Source organism: Lagopus leucura, unplaced genomic scaffold, assembly GCF_019238085.1.
Source record: "Lagopus leucura isolate 7727_CA_CO unplaced genomic scaffold, USGS_WTPT01 Super-Scaffold_806, whole genome shotgun sequence".
In the NCBI taxonomy this organism is placed as follows: Eukaryota; Metazoa; Chordata; class Aves; order Galliformes; family Phasianidae; genus Lagopus; species Lagopus leucura.
Genome location: NW_024962260.1, coordinates 2,703,734 through 2,719,517, shown reverse-complemented (window position 1 = coordinate 2,719,517; position 15,784 = coordinate 2,703,734). Strand labels below are relative to the sequence as shown.

The following is a 15,784-nucleotide window of genomic DNA, read 5'->3' as shown; positions in this document are numbered from 1 at the left end:
AAGGATGGAGGTGGTGGGACTCATTGCACACACTGTCAGGGTCATCCTCCAAGCAGTGCGATAGCTGTTGAAGACATGAAATTAGCTGTAGCATCCAGGCACCAGCAAGCAGCAATAACGCGGAGGGAGTGAAGGAATGTTCAGGAAATTGGGCAATTCAGGGCGATTTTGGAGCCAGGCAGAATGACTGAAAATACTTAAAATTCAAGGGAGAATCTCCATCTGACTTTTTAGGGTGGATTAATGGAGCGTGTCAGCATTTGGTGGATGAGATCCTTCATCTCCAGTAGATTGGTGGCTGGAGGACAATACAGGAGAAAAATCACTCCTGATGTCCCTTCCTCCGTGCTCCTGAAGCCCTACAGCCCCATCCCACCGATGGGACTCCATGATGATACGCAGGGACTCAGTTTTCATTTTCTGATGATGATTTAAAGGCAATCTCAGTAAAAATCAGGCCATTCCTGACAGCTATAAGCTTCTATTTGCCAAGTTGTGCAGTACCTAAATGAGAAGGCTGCCCTCAAAGGAGAAGCAAGGTCTGCATCGCTACTGGGACCAGGCACAGTCCCATATCCCAACCCATCCCAGGATTTGTTCCCTTTGCCCCTCATCACCCACCCACGTTATTCACACAGCGCTCCTAAAATTGCTGTCGGATGCTATTTACCTAACCACGAGAGCCAGCAAGGTCCAAAACCCCGACGTGGCTCTAAATTGGTGCATTAAGTTGTGGAAAGAGGATTTGATCAATTTAGCAAGCGCACAAATCAACAGAGCAGAATTTACAAACCCATCAAAAAAGCGAGGTGACAGTTCAGAATTAATCCTCTGCCCGAGGCACACGATGTACCTCCGCAAACATCTCACGGCATAAATATAGTTGAGAAATAGTGGAGGAAAATGTAACTCCTGATGCCTTTGTACACCGCTGGCTGAATGGCTGAGGCGTCATCGGGAGATGAATGGGGCTAATGCTGCTGGAAAGGTGCTGTCGCATCCCACTTCATTTTTATCCAGGACTCAGCCCAAGTTGTTACGGGGAAATATTGCATTTTCACTTTGTGCTTGAATTCAGAGCTGTCCCCAAATAATATTTCCCTGGTCATTTTTCATCTTCATTCCTTCTTTCAAAAAGGAAGGGAACTCTGTTTACTCACGCCTGCCTGGAGTAGGCAGATGGGATGCAAAGAGCACTGGAGCCAGTGCCTCAGGGGCACGAGCTGCCATGGGGTCAGATGGGGCCAGTGGTATGCTGCATAGGTGGCTGCAGTCTGGGAACAGGGCTGGCACAGCTGTGCAGTGATAAATGTGGGGCACGGGACACCATTGGATGCTGCAGCATCCCCAGCCCCAGTGCCCAGCCCTATGCAGCATGCTACAGAGCCATGCTTTGTTACAGACGCAGGGCTGATTGCTGACATGTTCAATGGGCTCTTTGCTAGGACTTCCAGGGGAGCTCTGTGCCCATTGAAGCATCGCTCCACCGACGCAGCTGGAAGGTAGAGCCCTAGTTCTGGGTATCTGGGTATCCCCAGTGTTGGGAAAACTCAATAGTTTTCTCTCCCCATGCAATGAGCACAGCACCTTTCAGCTCCCAAAGCAAGCCCAGCACCTTAATGGCACAGGGACTGCTGCTTCTCCTGGGTGCTTTGAAGTGTTCCTCCTGTGAGATGCAGTGCAGGATACACACAGCCAACTCAATGAGAAGCAGCTCTCACTGGAGCCTTATGGTTGATGCTCAGATGAAACCGCTGAGGCAATTTCAATTAAAAGCAAATTTTTCAAGCTATCTAATCAAAAAAATATAAAAGGCTTCCTTTCAGCTTTTGTTTCCAGCACACAGAGGAGCCCGTGCCTGCAGCGGTGAAAAGGCTCTTTATTGTGTAGATGGCTGTGAAGGACAGAGTGCAGTGCTTCCCATTCAAGGATGTATTGAAGCTTTCTTGGAATCCATTAGAAAAGGTGGGGAGGGAAGAGTGCAAGAAACCCTCTCCAGCTGCAGCCTAGCGCTCTCCTGGCAGGGACACAAGAGAATTAGCCAGTTCCCTTGGAGGCACATCTTAGATTTTCCCAGCGCAAAATGTCTTCTACAACTCCTACCTTTAAAAGCATTCCCGTGCCTTTAGCTGATGCTTATTCAGTGCTTCTGCAGCACCAATAATACAGCAGCTCATAGAATCATAGAATGACTTGGGTTGAAAAGGACCTCAAAGATCAGCTAGTTTCAACCCCCCCCCCTGCCACGGGCAGGATTGCCAACCACCAGGCCAGGCTGCCCTGAGCTCGCTCTTCTGCACCGCTGACAGAAGCCCCCATATCTCCTTGCAAGGACCTCTCTGGCATGGCTGGGTGGCTCTGGGGAACGTCACCACCTGCTAGCCCTGTTTGGGCTCTGGTCTACCCCAAGAATCACTGGAGCAGAGGCTCTGGGCTCACTGTGCTGCTTCCTGCAACACGGACACATCCCCGCAGGCGCGGTGCAAGGCAGAGGGCTGCAGTTCATCACAGCACACCGGTGTGTTGTCACCCAGCCGCACAAATTGAATTGAGTCATGGCAAATAACATCTCCTCAAGTGACGCAAATTATCCGAGCTGCCTTCCATGGGCAAGGGCTGTATTTTTCCACGTTGCTGCACCGCATGCATCAAACCGGCCTCTCAAGAAAAGGCATTCTTAAGTTATACAGCATCGCCTCTTTGATCGAAACAAAGAGCCTGAAAGAACAGCAAAGGCAACAGCCTGCTTGAGTTCAGGATTACGAGCCCAGAGTTGGAGTCAACACTGAGAAAGGCATTCAGCTCTGAAAAATTCCCTCCTAAACCCCTCTGGCACCATTCCCAGCTACAGTCCGGAGTGTTTGGTGATGGAAAACATGAGTTAAAAGTTGTTTTGAACCTGGTGCTGCTCCTACTGCTGCTCCATGAAATCAGCTGTTGGGTTTCACGTGCACCAAATGCATCAGCCCCACTGCACTGTTGGCTTTGCCCAGCTGCAGCTCATTGCCCATTGCTCTGGGCTACCTGTCCCTAATTGGCACAGGATGGGGCTGCCACTGGGGCATGGAGGTCCTGAGCAGAAGCAGCCATTGTGTTCGATGAGGCTGGGACCCAGGGAACACGTGGGGAGAGCCCAAACACATTTCAGCAGCTGCTGGCCATTCCTAGAGCATTTACAGTCGCGTGCCAAAGAAACTCATTTCGCAGATGTGTCCATCTTAATCACATCACACTGCTACCAGAAGTACACAAAATATGACTGTTACCCCATAGGAACATAAACAATAGCAGTAGGAGGAGGATAACTGACTTGGGTTGGACCACATGCTGCTTTTTAATAATTTGCTGGTTCTCTCCTTGCTGGGAAGAACAGAGTCGGGTAGTTTCTCTTTGTGTTTCCCAATCAGCAGGATGCATCAGAAATAACGATAGAGACAGAAAACATGCACAGGCACCAGCAACATGACACACGTGTTGTACAAGAATATATGAGGAACATCTGACAAAGGCCCCTCTCTGCATGTTGACTCAGATATCAAAGCATTTGTGCATAGGCTCACTCAGTAATGTTCTTTCCCAGAGCAGTAAAGCAAATGCTGTGTCAGGTACCTGCCAGAGTCTCCTTTCAGTGGGGAAAGGAAAGCTGCAGGCCAGAAGGCTGCAATCCTGTAAAAGCACCCCCACCCCTCTTACACAGTCAGGATCTAGAGCAGAACTGAGCCTCCAGGCTGGAATATAAGGGCTTTCTCACTTAAATTGATCCAGCTGTGCTTAATGATCCATTCTGCCCACCTAGGCACCCACCTGGGGTGGGAATGCGTGGGCACCCAGCAAAGCAGAGCTGGCACATAGAGCAGAGCTCTGCCGTTTGCTTTTCCTGGTTGAGATGCTTCTAGCCCCCTGGATCTCCACCCAGAGGGAACATGGAGGTTTTCTGTGGGTTCACGTAGGCGGCAACGCCGTGAGCAGAGGATCAGGTCCTGATGTGTGCATGGGACTGTCAAGCTTCAGGAGACTCATTAGCAGGGAGGAAGCTCATCACAGCGCCAGGGTAATGTCTGTCTGATGGGTTGTGTCACCAGGCTGGTGGAAAGCTCTCTGCCTGCTCACTGTCATATGGATAGGGGCGTGCATGGGTGCACGTGGATATGAGCTGCCATGCAGAAGACCCTGCTTCTTGGCTGGCACCACTTATGGAAACCACCATGGAAATATGATGCTTATGGAAATATATTTGCTATCTGTATTAATTAAAACAAAGTGCAATCGTTCATCATTAGGCTCTGTGGGAAAAACCACACATAGGTTATCATCATCCTGCAGGACATAGAGCAGAAATGGAATTCATTCTGTTTAAAACACAACTCACTGATGGCTGATATAGTGATGATTAATTATATACAATACAGTGCCATTGAAGTGAAGGGAGGTGCTAGAGCTGCCTGGCATGCGGGTCCAGAATGCAGGGCAGGGCAAAGCTCCCTGGAGTGGCTGCAATGCCTCCAGCAGGATGAATCCATTTTTATGGGTGGAAAATAGCCGGGTAGGAAGATTGAACCTTGTATTTCTCTGGCCAGATCTTTCCTAAAGACATTCAGGGAGATGGAGATCTGTTGGGGCAGCCTTTCCGAGAGGCTGCACGGATGCTGCAGGAGCTCTGGGCTCTTCCCTGCTTGCAGGCAGCCTCCGGAGCAGCGACCGTCCCGTAATCGATGCAGCCCAATAACTGCAATAACCACAGCCATCAGTAACCCGGCGCTCGCCCTGCCTTCCCGATTGCGAGCAGCGGGACTGTTTGCGAGCTGTCAGCAGTCATTAGGCGCTGGAGCGACATTGTTTCACAGGAGTATCACAGGGGTCTTTTCAAGGGCAGCGGCAGGCAGCAGGCGGGGAGGTTCTGCACGGCCTCTGCGAGGGGAGAAAATGCAAAGGAAGGGATTTCTTGGGACAAGTTCCCCAGCAGAAGCGGGAGATCTCAGCTGACCCCACAGCTGTGCGCAGCTGAGCGATGGTGGGCACGTGGCAATCCCCAAAGGGTTAACAGCAGCACGTGCTTCCCGAGATCTGCTACAGTGCATCTTAATAGAGATGGAAGATTAATTATTTTAGTCCCAGATAGATGACTAGAATGGGCTTTTTGTGTCTAAATATACTCTCTCTTCAGGAACCCATTTAATTTTGTACCCAGATATAGATGACTGAGCTGGATGATTAGTTGAGAAAGAAGCGCTTCTCTTCCCCCAGTCCAATTTGTAGCCTGAAATGCTAGAGTGCTCTCTGTGGGCTGGTGCTGGGGTGAAGCATGGCAGCATGGCATGGTGTGGGCAGCCCCGTGGGGCTGGGATCCTGTCCTGCTGGGGCTGGAGGGGAGGGAGGAGGTTCATCTGGTCAGGGTAACTCTATGGGGAGGTGTGATGTACACCCCAAGTGTCAGTGCTGGCATTGCAGGGATGTGGGGAGCATGAACACGGAGCTGGCATGGCCAAAACTGATGCCTGCAAGTGAAGGGCGCATTGATTCCAGCTCCATGGAGCAGCACTGGGGAGGAAAATCCATTTTCCTCATAGCTCGGAGAAGTGTATAATTTCCAGGCATCTGTCAGGCGGCTGCGGATCGTTAGAGCAGTTACGAGCTTCTCTGGAGCATGGCGAGGATGTTTGCAAGTGTAATTCCCATATTTGTGGCAGTGAAGCAAACCAGGCACGAGCAGCTTGGATCCTCTGTTAGGGTGGTTGTCGGAGGCCAAAATGCTCCCCCACCCTGGAGCAATCTCTACCTGAGTCCAGGGCCAGCCCTGAACTGAGCCAAGCGTATTTGGAAAGGGATTTCTTCCAGCCTGCAGGCACGGCAGGAGCCAGCACCTCGGCCAGCCCTGCTGTGCCTGTGTGCAGATGGTGACATGCGTCTGGGTTCCCTTTAGGACAACCAGGAGACCACCAGGGGACCCCATCCCTGGGATGCAGGGCAGTGCCCAGGCAGCATCCCACCAGGCTCAGGGCTGTGCTCCTCCCACGGTGCAGACAGACAGAGGGACAGCGTGGGTGAGGCAGTGCCATGTCCCAGTGCCCTCCTTGCCCACCGCGCTCCTCCATCGCCAGCATCCTCCGCCAGTAATGAGGCGTTTCCATGGCAACCTTATTTGAGCGTTGCCGGTGACACAGATGTAAATTTTAAAATCAAATATTCCGACCGCAGCCCTCGGAGCACAGAGCAGCCCTGGAGCACAAGAAACCCGGTCCCATCCCAGAGCCATCCCCTCCCATTGCCCCACTGCAGGTGGGCTGTGATGCAGACCCCAGGGGCAGCTCCTCCTCCGGCCGCGCTTATCTGCGCACCCACGCGGGTGACTCACTGTGATTAGATGGCTCCTCTTTTATTTGCTTACGGGTCAGACTGTCAGGATGTGCTTAGGGAAACTTTTTCTTCTTTTTTATTTCCAATGGGAAAAGTTAATTTGCTAAAATAGTAACCGCGAGATGCATGTTTCCTGTTGGGAGGCACGTGGAGATCCAGGCAGCATTGCTCTGTTTTGACACTTTGGAAATGAAAGACTGTTTTGATTCAGGCTTTTTTTTTTTCTTTTCTTTTTTTTTCTTCCCTGCTCTTCAAGATTTAAGGCAAAAAATTGTTTTAAAATTTGAAACCAAACCAAACCATTTCCCAACCCCATCGCGCCAGTGTGTTTGGATGGACCCAACCTGCTTTTTCCTCAGATCCATGCTTCACACTCAAGCTGTCTTTTCCCCTCTCCATGGCTGCGAAACCCTCGTGGTGCTGCATGGGATGTGTTCCTGCTCCTTCCATTGCAGGCTGCAGGGCCACCCAGCACAGGGAACCACTGCAACAGCTTCAGCACCAATCAACCTGCTGGAGCCCAGCACCAGAATGAGCAACACCGTTAATAGCATCCCTGTAAGCTCTTTAAGGCTCGGCTATAATCAGCTCACTGAAGCCTTTAGGGCAGAGATATGAGCCCTAGCAATCAATCCACAGTGCTCTGGTTCCTGGGCAGCGATAGCATCGTCTTAGCACTGGGAAGCCAGCAATGCAGCCACTCACAGCTCGGCTCGTTCAGGAGCGCCGCAGCAAAATGAGTGCCTGATGATTATTTCAGCATCCTTTTATCAAGCGCTTGCAGCTCCCTAATTCTGCTAAGCCCCTCCAGCTGAGGTGCTGGCAGCAATCAGATCTCCTTGCTCCCTGCAGCAGCACATGGGCACGTGCCATCACTGGCCGAGTGACACAGACCCATCACTGTGGGGACTGCTGTGACCTTGGAGTGCTGAGAAACCCATTTCACTGTTATGGAGAACAGGAGCTGATAGTGAATGGAACTGTGATGGAGGGCAGAGCTTCAGCTTGCATTTAATTGGTTTGTTTTGTGTCGCATGGCCATGCAGCCTCGTTCACTGCTTTGCTCGGTACGCAACATTTTGCACTGCTGGTGCATCTGGGTCATTGTAGCAAACCCCAAACCACAACAGGGAGACTGCGCTGCACACATGCAGTTCATGGGCAGTGAGCAGATCTGTTTCTGAGCAGCAGGAAAACAGAAGCCTTCAAAACTGCAGTAAAACCCAACAGCCCCTAAATGAGGGGGTGGACTGTGTCCTACATGCACATGGGGTGGCTCTGCTACCCCAAAGCCCCACTCCCTCTGGAGCTGCCCCGCCACCTCCCCAGCCCCAGCCCTGCAGAGAGCGCTTTCTACTGCAGCTAATATGAAGCACGGGGGAGTGGAGGCATCCTCTGAGCCGAGCTCCTTCCTCTCTCACATAGCAGATCCCAGAATAGCCCGGGGAGGAGCTGCCGCTTTGCATCAGGTCCCTTTTGCTCCACACTTTCCTGGACATTTGGTGCAGCAGAGTCTCAGCACTCTGTAGAGCATCCTGCTGGCACCCCAGCCCCAGCACTGCAAACACAGCCGCTGCCCCAGCAGATCTCTTGCAGCCTGCAGGCAGCCGCAACGCATTCAAGATAAGCGACAGGATAAATCCCTTGTATGCTGCGATAGTGCTCCTTTCTCCAGAGCTGGTTTAGCAGATTAGATCAAGGTCAAACACGATCATGTCTCTCCTGGCAGCTCAGTATCTCCGGATCGATTGTGTGGAGCAGAAGGGATTTGCAGTCGGGCAGGGTCCTGCTGCTCCTCCCTCCCGGCTGGCAGGAGGCTCCTGCAGTATTTTCTTTCCCTCAAATATTTGCCTGTATACATCATCTGAAAGGCCATATGTAGTGCAGAGGTGAAACCACCACGAGGCCTTACAAGGGCAATAGGGATTTGCTGCCAAGCAGGCAGCCATCAGCCTATCCAGCCCTGGGGCAGAGCTCATTCCTGCACCTGGGGACACACAGGGCTGGTTTGGCCATGGCAGTCTGAGTTAACATCACTGGTCACTTCTTCTTGCAGCTCTCGCCACCCTGCCCCAGCCCGGCCATCATTCGCTTCCTTGAAATACACATTTGCCCTTTACAAACTGAAGCATGTTAAGTACCTCATTACGGGGCCGTGCTACAGAGTGTTTTATTTCATGCTTTGTTAAGGATAGAACCATTTAAATGCTTCCTGGCAAAGGATCTAATAAGAAATTAGTCAACTTTCCGAAAGCATAAAATACGACTTAACAGCAACATCCATTATGAATATGAATTCACATGGCAAATAACCCAGGGCTGATTTTTGCTGTTTCTGTTAACGCTGTGACTTCAGGGGTGTGGGTCCCTGCAGGAGCCTCTGCTGTGTTACTGTGCCCCCCGCTTGGTGCAGGGAGCAGCAGGATGGGATGCTCAGGGACCGAGCCCAGTGCCACTGTATGTCCTTTTTCACAGGACTACAGAATGTTTAGGGTTGGAAAAGACCTCTAAGATAGCCAAGTCCAACTGCAACCCACCACCAGTATGTAAACATAACCACATCCCTCAGTGCCACATCCACACATTCCTTGAACACCTCACGGGACGATGACCCCTGGGCAGCCTGTGTCAGTCCATCACCGCTCTCTGGGAGAAGAAATTGTTCCTAATACCCAACCTGAGCCTCCTCTGGTGCAACATGAGGCCATTTCTCCCTGATGTGTGCGTTGGGGGAGGCTGCACCCAGCTGCGGTAGGACCACACGTAGGACCCTGCAGCAGGTTCTATAGGAGCCCAGCACACCCCGCATGTTGAGCTCCTTTCCTGGCGACTGCTGTTTCCATGGAAAACGTTGACTCTCCGCTTTGTGCAGCACTTCACAGAGCTGCGGTGCCGCTCGGGGCTTATTGTACACGGCGGGCTGCAGCCCAATCAGAGCCGGTGGTGGTGAATACATCTGTGCTTCTCACAATTACGCTCGGTGGTAGCGGGGCTTTGGGGACTCTTTGTCTCCTGCAGGCTGCCCTGCTTGGAGCAGAAGGTCGGGGCTGCCTAGGGAGAGGCTTTTCAATCCTGAGTTGTGCGCTGATGCCAGGCAGCGGGGCAGCTGCTCTCCATCAGGCAGCAGCGGGGAAGACAATGGGGGATGGCATGGCCTAATCAGGCTCTTTGAAATGACAGTATTTACTGATGACAATTGCACAAATAAAGGCTTTTCATAGAGGCCAAGCCAGAGAACAAACTCGGCACGAGCAAGCAGACCTTTCTGAGCAGCTGACCTCGAGATAAAGAGACCAAACAGCAGATCTGAGACTGCGCAATGATGTTCCAGCAGAAACCCAACTTTCAGGGAATCAGCGCAGGTTCATTATTGCTTCTCCACAATTAGCAGACAGCGGGTTCTCCACCAGCTGCAGCTCCCAGAGGGCTGATTCCATGCCACAGCACAGCCTGATCTCATGCCCAGCATCACTCAGTCCAGCTTTCCCTGTTCTTTTTGCAGATGGCCGCCCCAAGTCAACGCCTCTCCCCACCAGCCCTCGTCCACTGCCTGTGGATGAAGCAAGTATGGGGGGACCCAGACAGAGTGCAGCGTTCAACCTGCTGCCTGCTGCTGAGGACAGCCCCAAGCCAGCAGTGGAGGGACCATCACTGCATGCACAGAGCCATATCTTGCCAGCACCCACCACAGACCCCAGGGCTGACACCAAGCAGACTTTCCCTGCTAAGAAAAAGCCGCCTGCCCTAAAGCACAGTAACACAGCGAGGAAGCAGCTGAAGGCCAAGCCCACGTTGCCAGGGCTCTCCAGGGCTGTGAGCACACGGAGCTCCGTGCTCTCCATGTCCTCCCAAGAGCTGCCCATGCCAACAGAGACAGTGGACGGGCAGAGGCAGAGCCCCCCCCGAGCTGCTCAGATGGGGTCCCACCAGCCGCCCTGTGCTGCAGATCTCCCCTTCCACCCCACCGCCATCAACTGCTCAGCCCTTCCCTGATGGCCCTGGTGACATGGGCATGGGTCCCACAGCAGCTCCCAGTGGCACCATTAACCAGATGGACAGCGCTGAGAGCGAGATGAATGGCTCTGCCTCAGAGGAGAGCCAAGAAACCACCACCTCCACCATCATCACCACCACCGTCATCACCACGGAGCCCACCCCGGGTAAGGGAACACGGGGATGCGGTGCCACCAGGGAGTGGGATGTGGGGTGGGGATATGGCAGTGGTGAGATGCAGATCTGCCTTCTGGAGCTGCCAAAATCCTTAGTGATTGCAGCAAGGGGTGCTCGAGGAGGGTGTCACCACCCCAGGGACCTCTGGAGAGGAGGGTCGCTCCCTTAGCCACAGTTTTTCACCCAAACTGGAAGTGAAGCGGTACGTGCTTCTGGGGGGGGGGGTGAGCTGTGCCCTGGGCAGCCACTGATGTGCATCCCCCAGTGCGCTGCAGTGTGAGCTTCTACGACCCCGAGGGCTACATCGACTCCACGGATTATCCCCCGCTGCCCCGGCACAGCTTCCTGGAGTGCACCTACAACGTCACTGTTTACACCGGCTATGGCGTGGAGCTGCAGGTGAGAAGGGTGTTGGGGAATCACCTTGGCTCTGCCCCCTATGCTCATGCTGCAGTACCCCTCCCCACTTCCCCAGAGCTCTGGGTTTCATTTTGCTGCTGTTTATGAAATGAAATCATAGAAGCAATATCCTACCCTGCTTTTGCTGACTCTGGGCAGGGCCTGGGCCATCCCGTGTGCCAGGGCACATGCACAGGGAGAGTGGGAGCCCCCACATCTGCCTCATTTTCCCCCATTGGGGTCTGAGGGAGTCTCTCAGTGCCACCCCCATCCCCTGCACTTTGGGAGTAATCGGCACAGGGAGGCAGCAGTGCTGGCTGTGCCTCTCTGGAGAGCTGTTTTAAGGCTGGGGGGAATGGTGGGTGCTGCTGCTTGTCCCTGGCTGAGGGGCAGTGCCATCATGGGGAAGTGGCCCCATGCCCCTGAGCCCCCCCCCTTGCCTTGCCAGGTGCTGGCAGGTTTTCCTCCATCACTTTTTAATTATTTCACATGTACCAGCAGTGCGAACCAGTGGCACTACAGCTAATTACATTGGGCAGGTGCTGAAGTAACAGAGTGCAACTTCCTCAGCTCTCACACAGTGATGGGGATAATTGGATAATGTTTAAGTGATTTTGATTTAATTCCCAGCTCCTGTAATGGAGACAAGCGGGGACACCTCGCTGGGCGGGGAGAGGATAGGTAGCAAGCTCAGAGCTCCACTTTCCCCTGGGTTTGCAGCATGGGGAGGGCTGAGCAATTCCAAACATAGACATCCTCTGCTTCCCAAAGGGCTGATCCTGATTCTTGCTGAGTCAGGTTCTTGCTTGGCTTGCTGCAGGATGTCTCACCAGGGTTGGGGGTCCCCAGCCCCCCCAGCATCCCTGCTGTGCTCACAGCATCCTGTGGCAGCCCCAGCACACTCTGTCCCTTGTCCCTGTGCTTTTTTTGCAGCAGTTTGAGAGCAGAGCAGCCAGCGCTGAGAACGTTTGACAGAATTGTCATTGTTTTTGAGAACTTGAATTTTCTTGGCAAGCAATAGAATTTCCCTAAAGAGATTTTGTAGTGGGTGAGCAAGCCTGACAGCCTGAACCAAGGATCCCTCCTGCATCCCCAGCAGGCTCTGCAGGAGCTGACATGGGTTCTGGCTCTGCTCACAGCAGAACCTATGATCCGCAGCCCCTGGCAGGGCACCATCAGCAGTGATTCTGCAAAATAAAGCATAAGCTTCTGGGTAGAAGTCCCCATGCTGCACCCCAGATGGCTTTGACCTTTCTCGGCCCCTCCTGCAGCACCGAATGCAGCCAGGCTGCGGGATGAGGATGCAGCTGCTCCTGGTGCCATGTGCTGAGGGGCTGCTAGGGCAGAGGGGGATGCTATGTGACAGTCTTAGGGCCGTCCCACCCACGTAGCCTCACTCCTTGCAAAGCACAGCAAATGGCCCTGCAGCTCCCCAGCTCTGGGCTCCCATGGGCTCTGCACATCTGTGCTCCATGCAGCGGGGCGGGGAGATGGGCATGCTGTGACAACAGCAACAAACCCTCCCCGTCACAACACCATCGAGAGGGTTTGCAATTACAGGCTGTGGCTGTGCTAAATATAGATCCCCAGTCCTCGTGCACTTAAGGAAACAAATGATCTGATGAGCATCTTTCTGCTGAAATATGAGCCCGTTTATTGAGCTAAATGGACACGAAATGCAAATGTGAGGTTACTTCACAGCTATTTCCAAATAATAATTAAAGCCTGTTGGGACTGCTCATTAGGAGCGTTTGCTGGGACTCCCCATCCGAGATGGGGATGCGGAGGGATGGTGGTGCACTGGGTGTGCAGTGAGCCATGAGCCCTACACGAGCGCTGTGATGGCTGGGTGCTCTGCACGCCTGGGGGTGGGGGTGACCCCCATATGGCCCTAGGATGCTGCCCTGCTGCCCCATGGCTCTCCTCTCACCCAGGTGAAGAACGTCAACCTGTCAGACGGGGAGGTGCTTTCCATCCGTGGCGTGGATGACAACACACTGGTGGTGCTGGCTAACCAGACGCTGCTGGTGGAGGGCCAGGTCATCCGCAGCCCCACCAACACCATCTCCGTCTACTTCCGCACCTTCCAGGACGAGGCAGTGGGGACCTTCCAGCTGCACTACCAGGGTGGGTGCCCCGGCCCCGTGGGTGCCCCAAGTGCTGCGTGCAGGGTGGGAGCAAATGGGAGCGCCTGTCCTGCTGGGGTACTGGGTCTGATAGCCACACATATGCTCCTAACCCCATTCCTGTCCCCATTCTGCAGCTCTTCCTGCACAGGCTCTCGCTAAATTATCTATTTCTTTTTCCTTGAGAAGCTATAAAAAATGGATGAGTTCGAGGAAATTCTTTCTAAAATAGAAACTGGGTCTGGTCAAAAGCAGTGAGAGGTGGGAGGCAGCGCTGTGTGCATGCAGATTACCCCACAGCAAGCTCTGACTGTGGCGTGGGACATGTAGCATGGCTGGGAGCAGGCAGCCCTCAGCTCTGCACTCTGTGCTCGTTGCAGTGTTTATGCTGAGCTGCAGCTTCCCGCGAAGACCTGACTTCGGAGATGTCACCGTGATGGACCTGCACTCGGGCGGCATCGCTCACTTCCACTGCCATCTGGGCTATGAGCTGCAGGGCCCCCATATGCTCACCTGCATCAATGCATCCCGGCCCCACTGGAGCAGCCCCGAGCCCATCTGCTCAGGTGTGGGCATGCAAACAGCACAGGTGCAGGGGGAAACCCCAAAGCAAAAATGATGTGGGTGCTTTGTGCTGCTTGTCGAATGCAGTCCTGACAGCTATGCCAAGCTGTGCGACTCCAGGTGTTCTGTGGCAGCAGCATGTGTCCCCCGCTGAGGCGGGTGAGGGGGGACGTGAGGGCTGTGCCCCTTGTTACCCCTTACCTGCCCCACTCTGCCCGGCAGCGCCCTGTGGAGGCACCGTGCACAATGCCACCATCGGCCGTGTCCTCTCGCCCAGCACCGCGGGCAACCAGTCGGGCAGCATGTACTGCGTGTGGGCCATCACAGCACCCCCGGGCCAGAAGCTGCACCTGCACTTCGAGAAGCTGCTGCTGGCCGAGAGGGACAGGTGAGGGGTTGGTGGCACTTGGCTCTGGTTGGGATGGGACCAAGAGGAAGAGAGGGCGCAGGACACCAGTTCCTAATGGGGTGTCCAAGAGCACAAAGGGACACCTCGTGCTGCACATCCAGGCTATCAGCATTCACATAAGCAAACACACCTCGTGTTTAGAAAGCACTGGAATTCAGCCCGGTAACAGGCAGCGTGCCAGGCTTACGGGCCATAGTAAAATCAAAGTGTAAAAATCCAGCTTAATATATGGGTAAAAGAAACTGATCCGGTTGGTGAATTTTCACTGGCACCATCTCTTCCAATTGCTGGATTTTGGGAGCACACAGGGAAGGGCTGGGGCGCCTCACGCATCCCCGAGGCGCTGCATCCCCCCTCCCCGACTCCTCCCTCTGGGGGCCGACCCCCGGCTCCCTGCGCAGGATGGTGGTGTACAGCGGGGACAGCAACCGCTCGGCCGTGCTCTACGACTCGCTGCGTGCTGACAGCGTGCCCTTCGAGGGGGTGATCAGCGACGACTCCTCCATCCGCATCGACTTCCTCGCCGAGGAGCCAGCCGCCTCCACTGCCTTCAATATCCGCTTCGAAGGTGATGCTCTGCTGTGGGCTGGGGGGCTGCAGGAAGGGGGTCGGCCACAACGCTCGTCATGCTGCTGTCCCCGTGGTGCTGCCAGCATGCATGGCGAGCTGAACCTCCCTATTGCTGCAGAAGCTTCAGGGTGTGCATTTCCCGAGCAAGAAAAAGAGCAGGCTTGATGACAGGTGGTAATCCCAGGAAAGACTGCTTGGTAAATACAGCAGTAACAACACAGAGAGTGCATTACTGATGCTGACACACAAAGGAAGAAGTGGGGTTTGGTTAAGCCTGCATGGCTCAGGACAGATAAATGGTTGTTAATCCTAATTGCCTGTAATGAACACCGTTTGTGTGGTGGGGACTGTGTATGGCAGGGATGGAGGCACGGGCTCCTGGTGGGGTGGTGGCGCAGCCCTGGGGCTCCTCCTGCAGAGCTCAAAGCTGGAGGCAGGTGAGGCATCGGGGATGGGGCTGTGCTGCTCCCCAGCCCCCATGTGCACACCGCTAATGGGGTTTTTCCTGCAGCCTTTGAGCGGGGCCACTGCTACGAACCCTACATCCAGAATGGGAACTTTACCACCTCCGACCCCACCTACAACCTGGGCACCACCGTGGAGTTCACGTGTGACCCCGGGCATTCCTTGGAGCAGGGCCCTGCTGTCATCGAGTGTGTCAACATGCGGGACCCATACTGGAACGACACGGAGCCGCTGTGCCGAGGTCAGTGCCAGCACCATGGGGCCTTGCCATGCTCTGGTACACGAGGGCTGAGCCCTGCCTCTCTGCTGCAGCCACGTGCGGGGGGGAGCTGACGGCCATGGCCGGGGTGATCCTGTCCCCCAACTGGCCAGAGCCCTACACGGAGGGAGAGGATTGTATCTGGAGAGTCCACGTGGGTGAGGAGAAGCGGCTGTTTCTGGACATCCAACTGTGAGTTGCTCTCGGACATCTGCACATATCATGCCCCTGGCCCTGCTCAGCCCAGTTCCCTGCAGCATCCCCCTCCCAGGAACCAGCTCTGTGTCTGTTGTGCCCCTTCTGCCCTTCTCTCATCCCCTGCAATGTGCTCAGTACCCATTGCATTGCAGCATCCACTGCATTACAACATTCATCACTTTGCAGCGTTCGTTGCATTGCAGCACTTGCATTACAGCATCCATCACTTTGCAGCACCCATCACATTACAGCACTCATTGCATTGCAGCA

At 54.1% G+C, this 15,784-nt stretch overlaps 1 protein-coding gene across 1 annotated transcript in view; it reads left to right on the top strand.

Annotated features, from left to right (window-relative positions):
- Window positions 1–15,784, top strand: part of SEZ6L (seizure related 6 homolog like) — a 26,408-nt gene that overhangs the window by 5,370 nt on the left and 5,254 nt on the right. The window contains 9 exon segments of the mRNA XM_042865890.1: window positions 9,857–10,251; window positions 10,253–10,514; window positions 10,790–10,923; window positions 12,858–13,050; window positions 13,430–13,615; window positions 13,836–14,001; window positions 14,424–14,590; window positions 15,104–15,298; window positions 15,370–15,508. Of these exon segments, the coding sequence (XP_042721824.1) occupies window positions 9,857–10,251; window positions 10,253–10,514; window positions 10,790–10,923; window positions 12,858–13,050; window positions 13,430–13,615; window positions 13,836–14,001; window positions 14,424–14,590; window positions 15,104–15,298; window positions 15,370–15,508 (1,837 nt within the window).